Below are 22,973 nucleotides of genomic sequence, written 5' to 3'. Positions count from 1 at the left end.
CACACACACACACACACACACACACACACACACACACACACACACACACACACACACACACACACACACACACACACACACACACACACACCTATCAGCATGGCCTGGAGCCAGCCCACTTCTCCTCCACACAATTCCGATTTAAAAGGTAGCACTGAGCAGTAGATGGTTGGTCAAAAAGACACAGACGATTACAGACGCTCTTGTCAGTTCTTAACACTGATGTACCTTAAGAAAATGGTAGTAATACACGAAATGCTTCCTAATTCTACTGCTGGGACTTTTAAGTGCTCAACTGGAGTTTGGCTCGGACTCAGGTGTTCTCTAAGTCCAGCGCCGGTCTACTTCTCGGTGGCAGTCGATGGCTCTCTCACTGGGTTGAAGGTTGGACCGGGCGGGCCGGAGCTGATGGAGACGGGGGGTGGAGGTTGGAGGGTGGAGGGTCTCTGGCGTGGCAGTGGAAGGGCTCAGCATACATTTGGTGTCAGGTTGTCCTGAGATTAGCTCAGATACAGAGGTTTGTCTCTCTGAAGGCTGCTGGAGACAAAATGAAGAAACACATGAACAAAATGGCCGGTACAGAGTACAGAGTACAGAGTACAGAGTACAGAGTACAGAGTACAGAGTAGAGTACAGAGTACAGAGCACAGAGTAGAGTACAGAGTACAGAGTAGAGTACAGAGTACAGAGACGAGTCGTGTAATGAAAGCATGTTCTCCCTACATGCCAGAATATTTTAAGTTTTTGTGTGGCGAGTGCATGTTTGATTTCCCCAAAAAATCAATGTTCTGTAGCTCTGCCTGAATTTACAGCTGCACCTGCCGTCGGTTCCCACCAGCAATGCTCCAGAAGTGGAGCAGCTTTTTGTGCTTCTGACTTTTGAAATATGGCCACCAGGTATGACATACTCAGGCAGTGAATCCTCTATTTTATTTTATTTTTTCCAGTTAGTTGAAAACACAATTGTTTTGTGAATTAATTGTGATCAATCACATTCTTTGGACTTATTTAAACTACTGACATTTTCAATTTTCAAAGTGTGAATGCACGGTGCATGGAAGATCTTCACTTTGCAAGTTGAGATCGCATGAGAAATGAATCTGCTAAACACACACCCTTAACGTAACAGGTCAAGCAACTTTGTGCATTAGTTAAAAATGGTTTTGAGGCATTTTGATTAAGGGGGGAATTTGTGATTTCATTACTTTTGCCTGAATTGTCGACTGGCTGTTTTTTTCTTTATGATTTATTTGGATTTTATTAATTTATTTTATTAATTTGTCATAAAATGTGCATTGAGTATCTGTATTTCTGATGTTTGACATGTTCCACTGTTTCCTAGCAGTTTTTAAATGTTCTAGATATCATAAACAGTGAACTGTGGTTATGAAACCACCCAGGCCAAGTGCTGCCAGCAGAGACAGGAGAGCAGCAAATGCGTTAGAACCCCACTTTTGTAAACTGTGTCAACACCCACCCGTTGCCATGGTAATCGGTGCTCCAGTCCAGAGAGGGGTGGTGGTGGTTCGGTGTGTGTCGACCCAGCTGGTGGTAGTCCACTGATGATGACATCACTGCGCCATTATTCAACATGCCTCCTCCGATTGACTGGTAGTCAGACTGAAGGGAGGAATGGTAGCCCTGCAATCAAAAACAATCATTCGTTTAAAAAAAAAAGAGGAGAAACTAGATCATAAGCCACACTCACGTGTGTACGAGCCAAATACCTGTGAACGTTTGTGTTCTCAAAATACAAGCAGAGCTCGATATTGATGACATTTAGTCTCCAACACATAAATACGAAAATCCAAGATTGCTTGATGTGAAAATCAGCAGTTAAAACAGCGGTAATGTGACACGAGGTGAAGATGAGAATAGGAGATATATGGATATATATATATATATATATAATATTCATGAAAAAAAGAAAAACACAACTGAAAGCTAATTATTGTATCCTGGCCTGTTGATTTGACCTGCTTATCAGCAGGCAAACTCAATTAGCTGCAGCAGAAAAACCCCTGGAAACACTTAAGATACTTCAAAAGCAATGCTCTTTTTTCTTTTTTGAAATCATTGTGAAAATATGGAACTTCAAAGGCATTTGGGAAAAAAATCCTTACATCTAACTGTTGAACTTGTTTCAGAATCATAAAGTTTTCTTAAGCTCCATTATTAGAGAAGCTATATTTTGATTTACAAAAGAGGACACTTGACCTCAAACTGCGGTACTTGATTCTCCAAGTTTACCCAATTTACATCAAATCCAATCAAGTCAAATAAAAGTGGACATTCTTATTAATATATCAAAACAAGGACAGGAATAAAATGACATGTCTGGGTAAAAGAGAAAGTTTGCTCACTCTTAATTATTATGCATTAAGAAATTAATCCAACAAGCATCATATAGTGTGGAAAGATAAAGTGCGAAGTTTCCCAGAATGTTTTAAGGATCTGCAGGAAACTTGTCACTGTTGGAACCAAAGTTAATCTAAAATGACAGACTGAACAAATGTGACGTGCTTGAGAAGTGTGATGGAAAATGGTCAAACTGTAGGTTTCCTGTGAGGATTCCTACTTCATGAATAGTGTGGGTGCAGTCAGATGTACTGAAGAAGTGGCATTGTGACCCAATCGTGACAAGTGCATCATACCAAGTACAGCATCACAACTTAAAATCCTCATATGGATCCTTGAACAATGTAATAATGAGAAACAATCCAATGCTGGCTCGAGAAGTTGAGCCTTGTGAATTGTTCCAGTAGAAGAAGAAACTTGCTTCTCGTGCAGAAGCGACCCAGTGTGTGATTGAAAACACACATTTAGCCCGACAAGTGTGTTTGAGTCAAGCAGCATGTTTTTGGACTGCAGGAGTAAAGAACATACAAACAGCAGACAGAGTGTCACTGACAACCACCACGCCGCCATGCGGCCACAGTATTCAGCGTCTTGGAGCTCAACGACATTTGCAGGATGGACCCGTTAGATTTTTGACTTTAAACTTGTGAACTGAATGGCGTTAAGAGATTTAATTTCCTAAGTAGGGCAATACTAACTTCTGAAGCAATGGCTGCATGCTCACACAAAACACAAGACACCTATCAATATTTAACAAAACCCAAGATGAAAGTCCTTTCCTGCATGACTTAAGGATGTAAAGTTTTTCATCCCAACTGAGCCCACATTTACCATGGGATGCACTTCCAGTTTACATGAGTGGATCAAATCAAAGCTTTTAGAAAGGGGGCTGTCTGATTTTCTTCAATGAGGATGTCTGGCAGTTTTAGAAATAACTTCTGGTTCAATGGAGTTGCATCGACTATTCTTGACATGTACCAGGTCATTACTTGGCAAAAGTCATTAAGAAGGTAAAAATCCTTTACAGGCATTTAAAGCTTCTTTTGAGCAGGTTTGAAAGGTGGCCTGTTCACTTCCTCCTTTAACCTGAATGCGTCCATAGACAGTTGGCGCAAACCAGCCATTAGCACCTCTTTGGCAAAATGGCTCCTGATGAATGGGGAAGTGAAAGAAGACCTGCATCGCACTGGAGTGAAAGGGAGACAGATCAGTTGCAGGTTCATCAGCAGTAATTACAGAGTTTTGAGTATCTTTCTGATTCTATCCTCCGCCATGAGGAGGAAGAGGAGGAAGAGGAGAAGCATGGGGGACAAGTGAAGATGAAAAGGTAAGAGGAGAGGGGAGAAGGAGGTGAGCGTGTCTTAAAACCATAGGACATGTTTGGGAGGAGAGGGAGATGGAAAAATGAGTGTAGGCGATGACAAGTGCAGAGGAGTATGTGTGTGTGTGGGGGGGGGGGATGAAGAGAGGGAGAGGGGGACTGAAAGGGAAGTTAATCTGAGTGTTGTGAGTGAAAGAGGAGAAAGAGGAGGACAGCAGGTGGTTGGGTTCTCCCTCGCTCTCCTCCCCCTCTCCTCCTCTACCTCACCTATTCATCTATTGTTGAGCAAATTCTTCTCCTTCACTCCTTCACAAAGACCCCATCTGCCTCTTTTGTCTCTCTCTCTCTCTCTCTCTCTCTCTCTCCTCTCCCTTTTCCTCTCTCTCTTCCTCCCTTCCCCCAGCAGTTCTCACTCCTCACCCAGCAAAATAAAATAAAAAATAAAAAACTTTGGAGCTCTGTCACTGTGTCCTCTCCTTTTCTTCACTTTTTCTTCTTTTTTGTTTGGTCTCTTTTCTTAAAAAAAAAAAAAAAAAGGCAAAATGGAAGGGAGGAAAAAAAAAAGGGATTACGGGAGTGTGGGATTTAGAAGTGCATTATAAAAAGAGGGATAAAATGGAAAGTGAGACTCAGTGGTGATCTCGTCCTGCATATTTTAGCAAGTCTGGAGGGTATTTGCTTCAGAGTGTCTTATACAAGACAAAACATACATTCGTGTCACAGGCATCCTGCACTCACTGCCCTCTGAGGAAAGTCACTTTAAAACAAATGATGGGCTGAATGACACGCTGATTGATTGACTGTGTTGCATTTAACTTAGTTCAACTAATAAAAACCCCCCAAAAACGATAACACAAACCATCACTTTATCCAACAAAACCTCATATTTTGGGTAGATTGTTTCATCAGGACGTCCACAAGTTCAAGTAAAAATCTTTTTTTTTACGGTGTTTTGACTCATTCAGGCAGCAAGGGGAAGGTTAGAATATAATTCAATCCAAATTAGTGAAATTTCTCTTTAACTTTTTGTATTTACATTGTAGACGGTCACAATAAGATACACACACACGTGTGTGTGTGTGCATCTTTGCTGTGTTATTGTCTTTCTTGATAAATTACTTGACTGTATTCCAGGGGAATACATCTGAGGTGTGGCAGATCCAGACAATATAAACATTTATCGTCTTTCCTTTAGTGCGTCTGATCACACCGCCTCGGCCACAGTAGTTTTACTGGACTGATTGTTTCACGAATGTCAAAGTTTTTGTTTCGCTCATTCGTATTTTCTCTTCGGAGTGTCTCCCTTTGTTTGCTTTCACATGTGAAGCACTTTTAGTTGCACGTCTGCATGCCACCAGCCTCCTGAAATGAAAAATGCAGATCTGGAAATGTGTCCCCTTTTTCACATTTCTGGCTCAAATGATTATTTGAGAATTTGCTAATCAAATTGAGTTTATCGGCCCCGTTGCCCTTTTCTCGCAAATCACATGTGCAACAGAGCAGAATGGCATGACAATCTGCACTTTGCAAACAGAATCTTATCTCACAGTGACTTAATTAACCAACTGAGATGAAAACAAGGCTCACTGATGAAGACGGAGGGCAGAGTGACTCTAAGCAATGAATCACACTTTCACAAATGTTTGACCTGATGTTGATACAACTTCATCAGATTTCCCTGGTGAGGAGTCACACAGCAGAAACATCCTCTGTGGTGGGATCTTTTTTTTTTTTTTCAAAACTACTGCATCTGTGTTCTTGCTGCAATGACATGGTTTTATGATTATGTTTGTTGGTTCCTATTCTTTTGCGTCACCTGAACGCACCATTAGAGCGAGCTGGTCTGAGAGATCACCTCCTTCCATGACACCCTGTCTTCTATATTCATCACCTTCCTTCCCTCCACCCATGAACCTCCTCACCTCGACTCCCGACACCTGGCACCTCCAGCCCCAACATCCTTTTCCCCTTACTTCACCACCATCCCCTCTACATACATGACCAATTCACCCTCATCTTTTTTCCCCCACCAAACTGTCAAACTGTATGACTTCATTACATAAATGTGAGACTTGTGCGGGGTGGCAATTCAATTTGATACGACCAAAAATATGACCTTATCCAGTTTAAGTGTCTGGGGAAACCAGCAGATGTGTGTGCACAGACTAAAGTCCTGAGTTCAAGCAATCTGTGAAATAATAGCTATAATATTATTTTTCTTCATGAAATTATAGCGTAGCTTAACGAAGTACTGTGTCAAATTGTATTTCTAATGAGGGTTTTTGCACTTACAGTTGCTAACTTGGTGTCTAAGTGAATGAAAGTCGTAACCTTCTGTGTTTCCCGTCAATAATGAAGTGTTAGCGGCAGACATGGCCATTGGATTTAACCTAACACACACTGACGGTGGCAGCTGCCATGTAAGGTGCTCAACACTCATCGGGTGAGCTTCAGTGTCTTGCTCAAGGACACAAGCTGGAGGATTGAACCATAACCAATGCGACTGGTAAACGAACCCCTCTATGAGTCAAGAGACGAAGCAAAGTGAATGCTATGAATGAGAACTGATACGAAGCGCGTTCGCAAAGTCAGTCTTTAGAAAGGACGAGGATCAGCCTGCACGTCACTCATGGTGTTAATTAAGAAAAGTGAGGTTGTGAGATTACGGACTGAATGCAGCTGACCTGCGTGATGCCGGGGGAGTGCGTCATCCCCAGTGAGTGTCCACTGAGCTGTTGGTGCTGTTGGCGTGGGCTGTGCAGGCCTCCCAGGTGTGCCTGACTGTGGAGGGGTGGGCTGATCTGGAGCGGAGGGGTGGAGGCGGCCGCCACGTTGCCCAGGGACAGGGCTCCCTGGTGGGGGACGCTGGGCCTGGGTACGGTTCCCCTGGAGGACAGGGCCTGGAGCTGGGGATGGATCTGAGTGTGCGGGTGTGTTAGGTGGGGGCCGAGGCCGGGGCTCGAGGCGTGGGAAGGGTGTGATGGGTGAGGGTACGACATGTACATGCCGGGGTGCTGGGGGTGGGGGAGAGGGTGGGGGTGGGCGAGCGAGCCAGAGGAAGGGTGCTGCCCCGGGTGGCCCGGGTACAGTGGAGACTTGGGGGGAAACATTGAGGTAGAAGAGGAGGATGAAGAGTGAGGCGGCTTCATGTCACATGGCTCATTGTAGCTCTGGGAAAAAAGAAAAAGCAGTACTTAGTTTTGCACGTTTCACATTTATCGTTTAAAGTAATTTGTGTGTCATTTAAAGTGTCAGAGTGCGGCGCACCTGTGACACCAGGCTGGCTCTGTAGGCAGCCAGTTGTTTCAGATACTCCTTCTTCGCCGTCTCCGTCTTCTTCTTGTACACCTGCAACACAAAAACAAAACCACAAGTCTTTAAGTGAGCAACATAATCAGGCGCTTTTCAATCTGAATAATATTGTTTCCTGATAAAATCACCCTGGGAGCTGATACTTTTTTTCCCCCTCTCAGCTGACACATTTCGCTAATAACCAAAATAATGAATTCCCAGTGTTCTGACGGCAGACTCTTCTCTCCTCTTGGATGTGAACGCTGTAGAAATCAATTGACAGGCCATTTGTAGAAACGTTCACAGTGCAACAACTGGTAATCTCAGTGGTATTAGTGGAGCAGATGCAGTTGATTCCTGTCACAAAGATGATCAGTCTCACTCAGGGTACATTTACTTCCTTTATGGTTTCTCTGATCATCATATACATGCTTATTCTCACGGGGTGCGATTCAGCGGTTGGGTTTGTGGTTTTATGTACAAAGAGATGATAGAAGCAAAAAGTAATGTAAACATTCTCCTTTTGTTGAGATTGGTTTGCAGTTTTTTTATTAGACCGAATGTTTTTTTGTTTGTTTTGTTTTGTTTTTTTATGTCTCTTTTCAAAAACATTCAATTGGGAACACATGAATACATAAAGAGCTTGTTGTTGTTAATGTAAACAGAGAGAATCATCCGTATGAGAACCGACCTGTTTCTGCTCCTCACCGAGGCCGTCCCACATGGAGGCCACGATCTTTGACACTTCTCCGAAGGTGGCGTTGGGGTTCTGGGCCTTGATGTTGGCTTGAGTGTCCCTGAAGAACAGAGCGTAGGCCGACACTGGCTTCACTGGCTCGTTGGGGTCCTTTCGCTTCTTCTTCTTTGGTGTTTTGGGCTTCTTTGAGATGTCCACTGTTGCTGGTCGTTTCTCTCCCTGCGGAGAACAAGACTGCATGACGTACTCTCACTGGCCACCAGAACCAACACTTCTGCGATAGATCTTACGAAAAAAAAAAACATTAATGCAAAGAGAGACTTTATGTCACGTCTGCTGTTCTGGATCTCCACAGATTGTAGATATGATCTAATAAGCAAGGAGAAATCTGCAGCAATAATCCAACAAAAAGATCTACTGTTGATAATAACGCAAAACAACAGTGAATTATGTTGCCTACATTATTATCAGGCTGCATTTGAACAATTCACACTTCTTTATGAGTCACAGGACAAAGCTGTAACCACAGCTTTTGTTTTCTGAAAATATGCAGGAGACCGACAATAGAGCTGAAGGGAAACTCCCCACCAGTCCCTCAAACGAGTCGTTGAAAACCAATCACGCAATGAGGAGAGCGTGTTTCCATGATACCACAGAAAAAACAAAATATAGAAACATTCATCTATTATTCAAAAGTTTAGCCAAGCTGCTCCAGTTGGACTGCTTGGAGGACACACAAATCTGCAAAACGGGATTTTAAATGGGTTAAAATTTCGAACAAAAAGCAAAGTGCAGGAGTGCTGCTTGGGTGTAGAAATAAGAGTTCCTCTTGTGTTTTTCAGTTTAGTGATCCAAGTGAAACTTAGAAGAAGAAATCTGAGGCACTCAAGAGGGGAGTGATTAAAACGGTTATAAAATGGTTACAACTTTGAACTGATTGCAATAAGCCAGTTTCTAGTTATTGAGCTAAACTCAAGTACAAATACCAAAATGAATGTATTAATTCAATAACAACCGTTTCTTTGTTTGGGCTCAGTTTACAGTATTTTCTACTCAATATGTCCCTTAAAATTCAGTTCCTATTTGGCCTCCTGAAATCACTGATGGATGAGCCTGTTTAATTTTTCCATGCCAGCCCAAGTCTAGTTTATAGTATGAAGTGAACGACATGGTCATGTGCACACATGTCACTTAATAAAACAGCAGCAGCTCCAAAACATGCAGCTTTAATCAGACTCAGTTTATGGCCTTTTACCCTCTTGAAGTCGGTCGTACCTGTCCGCTGTCTCATAATACTGAGCTACAATCAGTGTGTGTGTGTGTGTGTGTGTGTGTGTGTGTGTGTGTGTGTGTGTGTGTGTGTGTGTGTGTGTGTGTGTGTGTGTTTCCCCTTTACCCTGAGTCCGTCATCGTTGTCGTCCTCGTGTGCAGAGCTGGATGGAGACGGAGTGGCAGATTTGCTCCCAGGAGGAGAGGGGGAGTGGTGGGAAATGGAGTTCCCACTCAGACTCAGCTGGGATTGGTTGATGGTGGACAACTGGCCCTGATGGCTCATTCCTGATTGGCTCCTGGGACCGAGCGCTGCTTCAATAGGCTGTTGGCTGCTGGTGAACCGCGAGTCCGAGTTCACCATCTGCTGCATCTGTGCAAAGTAACAAGGAACGTGAATCACCGGAGTCACTGGGAATGTGTTATATGCTTGTAAACATGTATTCATGATTGAATTACTTTCTTTACATCAGTGTGAATCATAACTTTACTTTCCCAGACACACTGTCAGCTCATTGACCTTTAAAAAAACCCATTTACTTCAATTTACTATTGCACATAAACCCGGCCAAACCCTTAAATTGAAATAATTTCAGCAGGTTTGCCTTCAAAAAGCACTTTTTACCAGTTGGGGCTCTCAGACATTAAGAAGAACAGCACGTGCCAATACATTTAAATCGAGAGTCAAATACTGTATTTGTTACACCTTCTGAAGAAACGTGTCATTTCAAAACAGCAGCCAGTCAAAACCTAAATGACACATTCAAAACTACCAAAGCAGCGCTGAGTCTCTGATTCTAGTCACTATTACGTTGCTCCACTTTCACAGTGAGAAGTTGTCAACCTGTTTCAGTTCAGCCGAGATAATCAAGTGTCTTTTTTCGGGATGTTTAAGCGGTTCGCAAATAACCTTTAAAATTACAACATGATGAGAAATCCATTATTTCATCACATGTTAAGATGCTATATGCATCTATATGCTAATACTGTATGTATGAGTTCAAAGAATATTTCTTGCTTATTTTTCTTGGCTGCACAGTTAACACTATATTAATACTATTTATGTTGAAATCATGTTCTGTGCTGTCATGTGCAATGTTGTTACTTTCGCCAGGTGTGTTAAACAACAGAACACACACTTGAATTAAACATTTTTTTTTTTTTACCACTTCCAAACAACCTAAAAGACATGAAAATATTCCATTGCTTATTGGATTTGAGTCAGACTCGTCGGAAATGTTTAAAGCCAACTCTGAATGTTCAACAATGCACGAGGCTGCACATGTGCATATGGGAAAAATGCTTAAAAAGCATTGGCACAGATATGCGTTCCTTCTCACGATGAAGAAAAGGCTTTTACTTTACATTCTTACATCTATAAATACGGCATTTTAATTCAAATTAAAGCCATTTTCTAAACTGTTGCTAAAAACCTTTATAAATTTGGCACCTCTGTAATTGAATCCCATCCACAGTTGGAAGAGGTGCATTCATTTATAATAAATTACCGGTGATAATAATGAAGGTTTGTGCAGACAAAAAGGAAGAGAATGAATAATGGACGAATATCAGTCTAATCATTTTTGAATTATTCTGGTGAAATATATTATTTGCTTCGCATTTAAAATCTGACTATATGTCAGTGTTGTGTGCCTCCTATCATCCTGCTAACAAATAATGATTAAAAAAAAGACAAGTTAGTGAGAGGGAATATTAAAGAAACTAACTAAAATGGCATTAGAGGTATGCAGCACGCTTATGTGACAGACAAAGCCTCCAGACTCGGTCTGCCTTCACTTGGCAGGGCTCCTGCAGTGTGCAGCAGTCCAGGATTCAACAATAATGAAATCTGATAGTAACTGTGGCAACAGGCAATACAGGAGAGAAGACGGGATCAGAAGTCATTTAAAAGCATCAATTCCTCCTCACGTGTAAGTAACATCAGTGGCGATTTGAAACTCAATTTGCAGCAACTCCCGAGAAGTTGCAGCAGCAGCGTGTGTGCATGAGAAGAAGCCCAGTCCCCGGGTGGCGCCGGAGCCGATACCATCACTCATCCAGTCGTTCCATGGGCCTCAATAACTTTACACAAAATGTTTACTACAAGATATAAAAGTGACCAGACAGCCTGGTCCGTGCCTCTGCGGCCACACGCCATGGACGCATAAAGCACCATCGCCGTTTATTTCCTTCACAACTTTTTTTTCTGATGACATCTCAGCAATGAGTCAGTCGTCGGTTTATATTCTATCCATTTCTTAGGAAAACAAAACTTAGCATTTCAAACTCCCTCCGCATGAGAACTTTGACACATATCGTCAGAAATACCTACACGGATGGTGATGTGTGTGTGTGTGAGTGTGTGTGTGCAGACTTTCCCCCTTACGAAGCACCGAAAGATAACGGATGTGGTCTGGAGCGACGTGGCCCTCCTGGGAACGCATTACCTGAACTCAGTTACTGGCAGCAGCATCTGAATACTGCTGCGGTATTTAGATGGAACAATAAGTGACATTTCTGTGACATGGGAAGAGGCTTCAAACTGATGTCATGTGCTGGTGGAAACGCTGAAAAATAGTCGCTGTGGTTTGGTGGAAGCAGCGATGGGACTCCCATCAGGTGTCATATCAGTAAACGGTCACAATTGTTCACATTTTCCAGAAACGTCCCTAATTCACAAGGCAAAAAGAAGCACAATTATTTAAACCAATCAATGCTTAGCTATTTCACAAATGTAGCCGGAATTCAGATTCGTTATACTGGAGTGTGCCAAAGCAAGTAGAATAAGAGAATCAGACATCTCTGACACAGGGAAATGATCGACTGCCTTTGGTCATTTATGTAGTTTGGTAATAATTTGAAAGACCACAAGATGAGACAATATGAAATGAAAATTTCCAACTGTAACAATGATTTTGATCTGAATCACCAACCGAATGTAATAGGTTCTTCCTTTGGTCAAAATGCACCTGTGCACCAATTTTCACGAAGCACCGCAGATGAGTGTTTGAGATATTTTGTTAACAGACAGACAGACAGACAGACAGGAGGGTGATTTTATAACCTCTTGGCAGAGGCAATAAGCATCTCGCACCATCCTTGAGCTCAAAGATCAAGACGTCACCAAATGACCCTGAACGAGAATATTACAGATTTTAATCTTTCTGGCTGAATGTGACGGGTTCAAAATGATGAAGCTGATAATAAAGTGATAATGGATCACAGAAACCTGTTTAAATAGTTTGGCAGCACAAGCAGCAGTATTTGACTGACAAAAGGGAGGTTGAAAGGTCACAGAGAAAAGATTTAACCGAGATCCTCGCAGTGAAAAGAAACTGGGTTCCGAACTAAGAGCAGAGCCACAGATAAAGTTTCCTTGACTGTGGGTGGGAGGTCACTTCTGATGATGTCCTGAGAGAAGAGCAGAGGGGGAACCCCAGACACCTGAGTGATGACTAATACATGACAATAAGAGGAGGAAAAGACAGCAGAGTCATATCTCCACATGAGTGTCGGTAACAATGAAGTCTGTTCTGTGTGAAAGTCTCACAATTCCATACATTTGTGCAGACTGGCACTTGATTCTTTTTTTTATTTTTTTTTTTATTTGGACAAACTGCTGGAAAATTAACGCAGATCCATTAATTGTGCGAAATTAGTAAACGATACACGAAAGTCTTGAAATGTAGAGTTGCAAAAGCACTTAATTATGGAGGATCTGGTTTCCTTGGGTCCGATCAGATGACATTAGGCTCCCGAGAAAACTGTTGTTTTTCTCAATTTGTATTTTTATTTCATTTTAAGTGTGACATTCAATTTGTATATTCATGTTGTTCAAAATCAGACAACTGAAATGAAAACGTCTAGAAAGAAGATATTAATTGCACATATCAATAGTAATTGCTCCCTAAATAGGATCAAACTAAATGCATTGCAAAGGAGAAAGATACCAAACGCATGCATCTTGAGTTAGTGCACATTTCTTACACGCTTTACTTTGCATAAATGTCACATATTTGCATGCTGAAGGTGCTTGAGAAGACCCTGTTAATCATTTCATGTGCTGCTGCCAGGCTTCGTTTAATATGAGCAAACCGGAGATTTCGGATTTAAAAATGGTTTTCTCCTTTACAATGGGTGAAATAAAATGCTTACAAAAATCAGAGATTCAGAGATATAATATAATTTCTAATGGAGAAGGGCGTCAAAGTCCTGGATAATCGTTTAACAGAGTCCATCTTCAATTTCAGATGGCAAAACAACCAGAAGAGTCCACTTTGCAATACCAATTGCAACTGAGTAGTCTTGCCTCCTGGAGGAATAATGTGCGCACACACACACGCGCGCACACACACACGCGCGCACACACACACGCACACACACACACAAACACACACTTGAGAGTCTTTTTAGCCCCCCTCACCCAACCCGATTAGACTGAGCCAGGCATGGTTGCTAGGCAACCATAAATTCATGGACTGGCAGTAAATGTATGTTAGTATGAAAATATAAAAGTGAGAGAGCGAGAGAGAGAGAGAGAGAGAGAGAGAGAGAGAGCGAGAGAGAGAAATAAGACCTTCCCTTCAAGCCACCAAAAATAATTATCTCTATTGTTGTACAGTTAATGGGTTAATCACAACCAAAGACAAGATGGGAAGAATGTGAATTTAATTAAAAGTTGTGAAAAAAAAACCAAACACAAAAAAACCCAATCTAAGTTGTGGTGTTTAACAGCCACTTTAATTCCGCTGAAGTCAGGGTCTCGCGCCTCTCATGTTGCTTCAAAATGACACTTAATATTAAGAGTAGGTACGTTCAATTTGGAGATTGAGACAACAGACGCAAAAAATAAAAGATGACGAGTGGGAGGTGAGACCGTTTCATTCTTAATAATAAAAAAAAGAAAAGAAAGAAATGGGAGCAATCTTTATTACAGATACTGACACTTACACCCCCCCTCCCCCCACCCCCCCTCCCCTCCTCTGAGCAGACGGTTTCTACGACAGTTGAGGTAAGACCGAATCTGGAGTCAAGCTTTCATTTCTTTCCTATTTGACACAGTGAATGTCACAGCTAAAAGCAAGATTTTCACTTTACTGTGAAATGAAGACTTGAAAAATACGAAGCAAATGTCAGATCCAGCAGCTGCCGCGACTGGCCTTCAAATAACACAGCTGCCGGCGATATCACATTTCACACAGTTTAAGTGAGTAAAATGTGGAGATATACAGAGAGAATGCACCTGAGGGCCATTAATGCTGATCTGAAGACGCACGCCGATTGTTAATTTACTAACTATGAGTGATCTGAAGTCTCCAACACATATGTGAAGAGTTTCAAAATAATTAATTTGAATAAAACAGATTATCAGTTGCTCGAAACAGTATGAAGTTGTGAAGTACATAATATTCAATGTGATGAATGATAACTGTCGTTACTATGCAGGGAGGTCGGGGTGAGAGATCGGAGGCCACCGACACTATGCATGTATACAATATTTTAAATAAGTTATACCAGTTCAACACAGACAAAAAAAACCTCAATCTTTCACCCCCCATAGAATGGCCTGATGTAAAATGTTTAAAATGACTGTCAAAAGGTTTAAAAATGAATAAAGATGGGACATGCAAATGAAATAAACTAAATTGAAAAAGATTAACTAGCAGGAACTATTTCAGAGAGTCATTAGATTAAACAGCTGTAACTCTCCTCCGGAGTTCGATGAACAACTGAAGTGAAACAAAAGTAGTTTTAAGTAGTCAATCATTTTATGGCGCAAATCTAAAAAGTCCAAAACAAATTGGTAATTAATGAAGCACTCGCTGCACCTCTGGCGAAAGAAAAGATTTCATACTTTGTTTTTAGAAAAAAACACAAAGAGAAATGTAACCAACACAGAAGAACACTTTTTAAAAAAATCTTTTAATATCTTATGCTCGAGGTGCTCTTAGCCCTGATTATTTCCTTCTTTTATTAAAAACTGAATGAAATCCAACATGATAAAAAAAAAAAAAAAAAAATCATATCTATCCAGCAAAAAAAGAAAAGGTCTAACATACTGAAAATATGAAACGTCACTTTGTTGGGGTGAACAGATTTGATTGAGACTCTCATGTTCTTAACTTCAACCACCCGCAACGCCTCCGACCTCAGGACGAGTCGACTCGGATGAAAAGTTTCCATGGTTTCAACAAGTGACGTGGCAGACTGCCTGCAAGCTGTGGCTTCTCCCTGCTCATTGTCCACACATTGTTTTTTTTTTTTATACGCCATTGAGTAATTCTGAGTCTGCACCCTCTCAAATGTCCCCACAGCCAGGATGGGTGACAGTTTGAAGCTCCAGCTATTTGACGAGCTGATGAAGTTCAGACTGGCTTCACCTGGAGGAGGGACGCGCCAGGCGCTACGCATCTGCTATAATAAGAAAAGGTTGTGTGTTTATTGAAGCGCTGCTCAGTTTGCCATGAGGAATTGCTCTTTGTTACAGTGAACTGCTGAACGCAATCTTGTTTTCTTCAAAACCATCAAGAAAACAAGCGGTGGACTCGGGGGGGGGGGGGGGGGGGGGGGGGGGGGGGGGATATAACCAAGGATGTCTGCTCAACCTGATTCCTCAATGTTTATGTAAAAAAATGATGACTTTGGGGTTTTTTAGGGTTTTTTTCAGACTCGGGATTACTCACCACCGACAGAGTGCTGGTCATCGGGCCACTGTCCGGGCTGAACGTGCCCCCGTCTTGGTTCAGCATGGCCGCCCCGTCCTGACCGGCGGCCATGCCGGGCAGATCCATGCCCTGCAGCTGGTAGGGGTGGTGAGAGGCAGAGCCGGACGGCGGGTCCAGGGGGTGGTACGGTCCGGAGGAGGAGTCGTGGGGGAGGTGGGGGGGCAGCATGTGGTCTGGCAAGGTGGGGGGGGTGATGGGCGGGATGTTGAAGTCGTCGTCGCCCAAACCGCCCACCGGGTATGACTACAGACAAAACACACAATAAAAAAAAAAACATTTTAAAAATGGAAGAAATGCAGTGAAAGCCATCGTTGAACTGTATTGTTCACACGTGAAATGAGCCAGTGGCCAAAGAGAACACAAATGATTTGTCTCGCAGGTAGACGGGTGTAGGAAGTGTTATTATGGGGCTGTATCGGCGGCTTGATTGTCATCTGGCATGTTTCAAAAAGTCTTTGAGCAAGGCACTGGAGCCCAACATTGCTCTTGATAGTGTGTGATCAACTGGTGTGTTCTGGTGTGCATAAAGAGTGGGTCACTGATCACCACTGTAATTACCTAGTGCATGAAAGATTTTTTTTTTTATTCAAATGCATGTCGATTGATGCATTCTTTTAAGAGACCTAATTACAGAGGCCATGACGTTCTTATATTCTTGCCATGTTCGTGATCCCCCCACAACGATCACATTCGCTCCTACGAGACACTGTTATATCCTACTATATATTCTATCACATTGACGAAGCCGAGCACACAATCTTTCTCTCCCCGTTCGACAATTGATGCAGGGGAGAAACAAGTTGAGGAAGCTGTCACACGATGATCTAGGGAACATGTAAAAACTTGGGCGGATGAGCAATGTTGTTATCAGCACTGTGACAACTTGTGGAAAATCAATAAGAATTGTATAGGGAGACTATAGGAGCCCAAAGTGTCAGGAGACATTAGTGTCACAGCTAATAGATGGGTGAGATTAGAAAAAGTGCCCATTATAGTTACCTCGGAGAGCAGAATTCAGTCTGGACTACAGCTCTGTGTTGTCATGTAGTCATTCTTTCTCAGCGAGAGCTCCGATCACAGACTAATTATCACTAATGATATTCCCAGTCTTGAAAGAAAGCCTTCAGAACAAATGCTCGCTCATTCAGCAGCAGAACAATACAGTAATTTATATGTACAAGCCCATTTCGCCTGAGAGAATAGACACAGGCAGATCTTTGTATGTAAAAATACATCAGTGCTAATCTGACATGCAAAAAAAAAAGAGAAGAGCCAGCCGCAGTCCCTGTATACCATAACAAATCATTCTGAGAGTAAAGACACATAAAAGAAAGACACGAAGAGGGAAATGGAGTGAGAGAATCATGCGAGAGAGGAGTGAGAGACACGAGAGTGAAAAGGCAGAGTTAGAGAAGCCCTCTCATACTAATCTGACAGAGGAGATCTTTTATAGAGACTGACAGCCTTTTCTGCTTGGCTAGCCACACCAGTCTCTCCATCTCGCACTCCTTTGCTCTTCATCTCTCTCCGTCCTTCTTCCTACCCTCTTTTGCTCTCTCATTCTCCTAATCTCCTCCTCCATTTCTCTTTCATCCCTCACTCTTTCGCTCCCGTTTACTCTTTGCCGCCCTATCAGAGGCCTGCGTGCGGCGGCGAGTTATAACTTGCATGACTTGTGAGCTAAGCGATGAGTTCGGGGCTGCGTTATATATTTAAATTCCCCATATAATGCCGAGCCACTGTGACAAAACCACGACTCTGGCTCGCAGATTTACTATTTTAAAATAGGATGTGGGGAACTGACACATGTAGTGTACAATCAGGAATATGCATATATTCTTTAACTGAGGAGAAACACTGCAATTACCCTCTTTCCTTTTGTTTCATTTTTTTTTTATGGACGCAAATTAAATCAGAAGCAAACTGTAATTTTGCGGGTCACCCAAACGCTGACAGAAAGACCACGAGGGACCAAAGTCTTTGTAATGATTTTCTAATTTAAGCGTGGGCAACTTTTTAAGCAAAGATAACAGCGTACGCTTTTTTTTTTTTTTTTTAATTTAGCCAATGATGCCTTGAAGACTAAACAGCTCGTCCAAACAACTACTGTATAAATATTGTGACGCCGACTTATCTTCTTTGGACCTTGTGGTCAGCTCTGCAGCCTCTTCGGCAAGTCCCCTGCATTCTGCCCACTGCAAGCTGGGTTGTTTGTGTGGTTCCTTTTGCCATCTGGCTCCAAAGTTGCAATAAAACTATTAAAAGGCATGACAGTGAAGCACATGCTGCACTGGATGACGTGTTTTCATCGCCATGCGTCGTGGTGCGTCGCTCTCTTTCTCGCTCACACATTTCAATGCACATCTCAATGATTTCTAACGAGCATTATGCCGGGTAATTATTGGATTCAGTGAACTTGAGTCTCAGATGTCCAAACAGACATCTTTTGAAGTTTACTTTTTCCCCCCCAATGACCCTGTTAAGTAAGCTCCACATGGTCCCATTCAGTGCAAAGTAGCAGGTCTTCCTTTGACTTGAAGTTACGAAAAAGGTACTTCTGGTAACCTCCTCACACAAACATGTACCAGTGTTTAAAATGAATCCAGGAAATGTTATATGGAGTCAAATGGAATCTGTCACAATGCTGTACATTCAAACGTGTTTGCTGCCTTTCCACAATGTGCATGTGCCCATAATCTGTGGCTTCTACAGTTTGTATGATAACAAATTGCACCAACATCAGCGGGAGAAAACTGGAGCCCACACATATGGTGTCCGTTCATCCATCGTCTGTGTTGCTTTATCCAATTGAGAGATGCGGTGCTGGAGCAGATCCCAGCGGACTGTGGTCAAAAGTAAGGTGCCAAACCTCACACACTCATATCCACACCAAGGGGCCACCCGTTAACCCCCAAACACATGTTTTCTGGACTGTGGGACGAGTCTCCACACGGAAAGGCTCCCAAGTAGTCTGGGAACAACTAAACGAATCCAAGGAATCACCGCGCTACATGCGAGGCGACACCAGAACGTCGATCGCCCGTCATGAGGTGAGGGCGCACCCTCAATGTGGAGCCACTTACAGCACTGTGTTTATCAGGTGCTGATTAACCAACTGGTCCTCCCGTCTTTCTCATGCTCTGGCGAGTGGTAGAGCCGTGTTGGAGCTCAGAGGTCTGCATAAATTATACTGTGTCTGTTGTCTGTCTGTCTGTAGTTCTGTTTCCCTCTCTCTCCCTCTCTCTCTCTCTCTCTGTCTCCCATCATTTCTTCAACTTCTGCATAAATTACGTCTCTCTCCCTCTCTCTGCTCTTCCATTCATGCCGGTACAATAGTCTGTCTCGGAGCTTCCAGTGCACAAGGAGCAGGCTAATGTAGTCAGGATTAAGTCCTTTCACACATGTGTTCACATTACAAAGGCATTTTTCACAAACTCTGTGTTCATTTCAAAGCGAATGGAAAAAATCGCATTTGGATCTGAGAACTGTGTGACCTCTGGCAACTTTTACTAAACAAAAAAAAGTATGTAAAAATGTACAGCTGGATCATATGTAAAGTGGTATTAAAAAAACATTCACAGTCGAAGCGCTTCTGTTTTGTAGAGTTAGAATAAAGTTTTCACATCCAAAATCTGAGACAGTAACATTGATCTACTTTGACACTTCAGCTGCAAGTGAATGACCAAGTAAATCTTGCCGCTTTCATTTTAAGTACAGTCCTCTCAAGAAACCGACATTTAAAATTGATTCTAAGTATTATTACCCCCAAGAGATTGACAGACAGACAGACAGACATAAATGACTGCAAAAGCATCCTTTGAGAGCTACATTCAAACACACAAGGTACAGAGTGTATGTGATGACTACTCAGCTGACATTTCTCCCACTTTATTTTCATAATGCTGATTGTGAAACTGAATCTTTTCACTTGCTAGAGAGGCAAAGATATGTAAAACCAGCGCATTAATTCTATTCTCGCAGCATAACCATGTGAAAGTAGCATTCATGTCTGGGAACTACATGTATGTAGAGTTCAAATATTCCATGCATCCAACTCTGAAGCAACTCTATTCACCGATATGTTGCAATTGTCTAAATGTACTATACGTACTGGAAGATGTGCAATATGCCGTTAAGATGAATAGCATGGGCTGTACAGTTTTTTCTAGGCTTCACGTGGAATTCAAATCCTAAAATAAAATTTAATAAAGAGTAAACCGATGCTGAGATGACTCTGGGTGGAAAAACAAAGCTCCTCCTGCTCTTTGATTGGAGTGTTTGCTGTGCACACATGAAAAAGAGGTAAAACCTTAGGTCAAGGTCAACGCATCTAATAATAAACAACAAACCTCTTTCATATGATGCGGGGCTCAATTATGAAGGGACATGAAAGCAAAATGGCATTTAGAGGAGAAGCATTCAGGGGGGTTTTAATACTGATTGTTTTCTTGTGATCCAGCAGCAAAATATATTTAAAGTGAGAGATTGCAGTGGTTTCTGCTCATGCCAGGTAGAAGGTGCATAATGCAAAGAGCAGAAAGCTCTTTAAAAAAAAAACCAAGGCAACAAGCTTGTTACACATTATGTGCACACACTTGTACTTTGCAAATAACTTGATTATCATGCATTTTTCAGGCACAGACAACCTTTAGGCAGCACAACAACAGCAACATATATTATTGTAGGGCAGTAGCACTCAATAATGTGCAGGATGTGAAAACAGAGGATGTTCAGAACCTTTACAGAAAAAACACCCATTTAAAACATTTTTCAGTTATCAATGGTTTGTTTGGAAACATCACATATTGGTGTTTATGCCCATCATATATTCTTACATCGTTGCACTCAAACACATTCCGTACAAATGGTTGATTGCTACAGTTCCAGTAATTACAGCAAAATATGACTTTTATTTATTATTAAACATCTTTTTCTAGTAAACCACTCATTAAAATAACACTAGAACACTGGTGGATTAAAAATAAAGTCCACAACAATACATTTTGACACCAAATATTAGCTACCTATGATTAAACATTCTTTAAATAACAGCTTTTACTGCTGCTGAAGTCTCAACATGGTCAACAACCGGCGGAAAAGCAATCCTTCATACGCATACACACCTACAGGGGCCGCTGTCACGCAAAGTGTTGAACCTTCATTGGGAGAAAATTATGGGTTAGCGTCGTGTTGACTCACCTATGCATGAATTGGAAGTCAACCAGCTTTACCAGGGAAGCCTAATATTACAAAATCACTTCAACTTGATGTCTTGAATCTCTCTTTACATGCAGTTTAAAAATCTGATCCTTATCTGAGATCATGGCAGCATAATAACATTTTTCAAAACCTCCAGCTTAATATTCATGCTGGGATACCTTCCATCACTGTTTTTTCTGTTCTGCACTCAACACCCACCCACAAACAGCATCTTCTTTAATCTGAATTAATCTATAACATCCTAGATTTACCGTCCTCGTGGCCCGGCTTGGGGCCACTAGATGACAGTACTGGCCAGAAGCTCCAACCAAGCCGACTCATCAGTCTGGGAGGGATATAGAAAGACTTCTGGGTGTCCAGATAATCTGATAAATGTCCAGCTGATGTGAGTAAAGCCGTAGAGCTTAATTGAAAGGAAGAAGAATGTATGAAAAGTAAAGACATATCTCTGGTTTTTCTGTGATAATAATAATTTTAAGATGATTTTTACACTGTGTTCTATGACTGAGGAGAGATTCTACAGGAAAAGTAATGCATAAGTATTAGTCTTTGTCAGCAGTGAGCACAGTTTCACCCCTGAGAGGATTACATATTCTCTGCTTGTACACGCTGTACATAAATAAGTCGGCATCTGCCGGTTTTAACCATCACTGTGGTTAAAGTCTTTTCCTATAAGTGGTGCAGTTGTAGGTGAATTTGCCATTGACAGCCTGAAAAGCTTCCCGACAGTCCTGTGGTCAGTTTTCATACCAATTTCAAACATAGTAAGCCAGTAAATACATGCACTTTTCCGATATGAGCCACATTAAATATTTAATCTTTGTTAATCTACACAGGTTTAATGGATTTCAGTCTTAATGCATTTTAAATCCAAATACAACTTTTATCCTTTGTGGTAAACAGTTTCTCATGCCATTGAAGACTTGGCAAAATCAGCTCGAAACATCAACATCGACTTCGCATCATTTAATAAGGTGTTGATTCTCATTATCTTTAACTACTGACAATATAGATCTGTCAAGTATAAGTCTATGACAAATGAATACGTAGTAAAGAGCAGGCATGTGTTTAGTCATCTCCTTGGGCTGGAGCGTTCACTCTGTGATCAATTCAATTACTCCATGGCCCCATGTTTGATTGGCCAGGAAATGAACCGAGCGCTCACTGCTCGCTGAGACGGACATGTGTGGTTAACGTACATTACTGATCGGGGGCCGCTGCACGGCGGGGATTCATGTCACCACGAGGACCAAAATTTAGAACCCCGAAAGGAGAACTGCCACTGATGAGAGTCGGTCTACAGGTAATTCACAATGCAGCGTCGCCCAAAACAAAGTGGAAACACAAACGTGTGAGCTCACCCAAGGCAGGCGGTGAGCGTCGGCCATTGACGTGTCCCTCCTCCAGTGCTGTGAGGCCGGGTTGGGGGGCGTCACCTTGCTGAGGGGGTGAGGGGGCTGCGGCACACGAAACTGTGGGAAGAATCACAAAGACAAACAAAGATTCAAATGGGCCCGGAGGGCAGGAAGAGGTCAGAGGTCCAACGGAGAGGTCGTCAAGAAGAGCAAGGACAAAGGAAGAGGGAGGAAGGGAAAGAGAAAGAAAAGGAGAGGGAGATTCTCCATAATCAGTCACACATGCACAGTCTTCCACATGGGTCCAAGTGAACTTTTATCTTCATGCAACGGGTAATATTTCTTTTACTTTTACACCAATGAGTAGCTGTGAGGTGAGAAAAAAAAATGAGAGAGAGAGAGAGAGAAAAAAAAACCCGTCGGAGTGCAGAAAGAGAAGGATTCAGAAAGAGAGGCTGTAAATAAATAGCTTGTTTGTTTCCTTCACAACTCGACCCTGATAAGAAAAGGTTACATTGAGTGGTGTACAGCTGCAATGAGCGAAGGAACACAAACATGAAAACATCATTGACACAACTGTCACAAGCAGACGAGTCGCTGTGAGTAAGAGTAATGAGTCTGTGTGCCAGTCGCCATGCCACTTCTTTAAAGTCTGCACGTTCACTTATGTGGAACAACACCTGGAACAGCAACTCTCGTACAGTTTGATGATCAGGGGAGGATGCTCGCTGGCATTC

General features: G+C 42.2%; 1 protein-coding gene across 1 annotated transcript in view; it reads right to left on the bottom strand.

The window, feature by feature from the left end:
* Window positions 1-500: 500 nt before the first annotated feature.
* Window positions 501-22,973, bottom strand: part of tox (thymocyte selection-associated high mobility group box) — a gene marked incomplete at both ends in the record, with an annotated part of 44,491 nt that continues 22,018 nt past the window's right edge. Inside the window, 8 exons of the mRNA XM_080503713.1 lie at window positions 501-537; window positions 1,478-1,641; window positions 6,364-6,849; window positions 6,947-7,027; window positions 7,662-7,886; window positions 9,064-9,309; window positions 15,620-15,904; window positions 22,243-22,353. Coding sequence (XP_080359839.1) covers window positions 501-537; window positions 1,478-1,641; window positions 6,364-6,849; window positions 6,947-7,027; window positions 7,662-7,886; window positions 9,064-9,309; window positions 15,620-15,904; window positions 22,243-22,353 — 1,635 coding nt within the window. The remainder of the gene's footprint in view (window positions 538-1,477; window positions 1,642-6,363; window positions 6,850-6,946; window positions 7,028-7,661; window positions 7,887-9,063; window positions 9,310-15,619; window positions 15,905-22,242; window positions 22,354-22,973) is intronic.

This window comes from Blennius ocellaris (genome assembly GCF_963422515.1).
Source record: "Blennius ocellaris genome assembly, chromosome: 10".
Taxonomy (NCBI): Eukaryota; Metazoa; Chordata; class Actinopteri; order Blenniiformes; family Blenniidae; genus Blennius; species Blennius ocellaris.
Note: the sequence above shows the minus strand (reverse complement) of the source record. Positions and strands in the feature narration are given on the sequence as shown.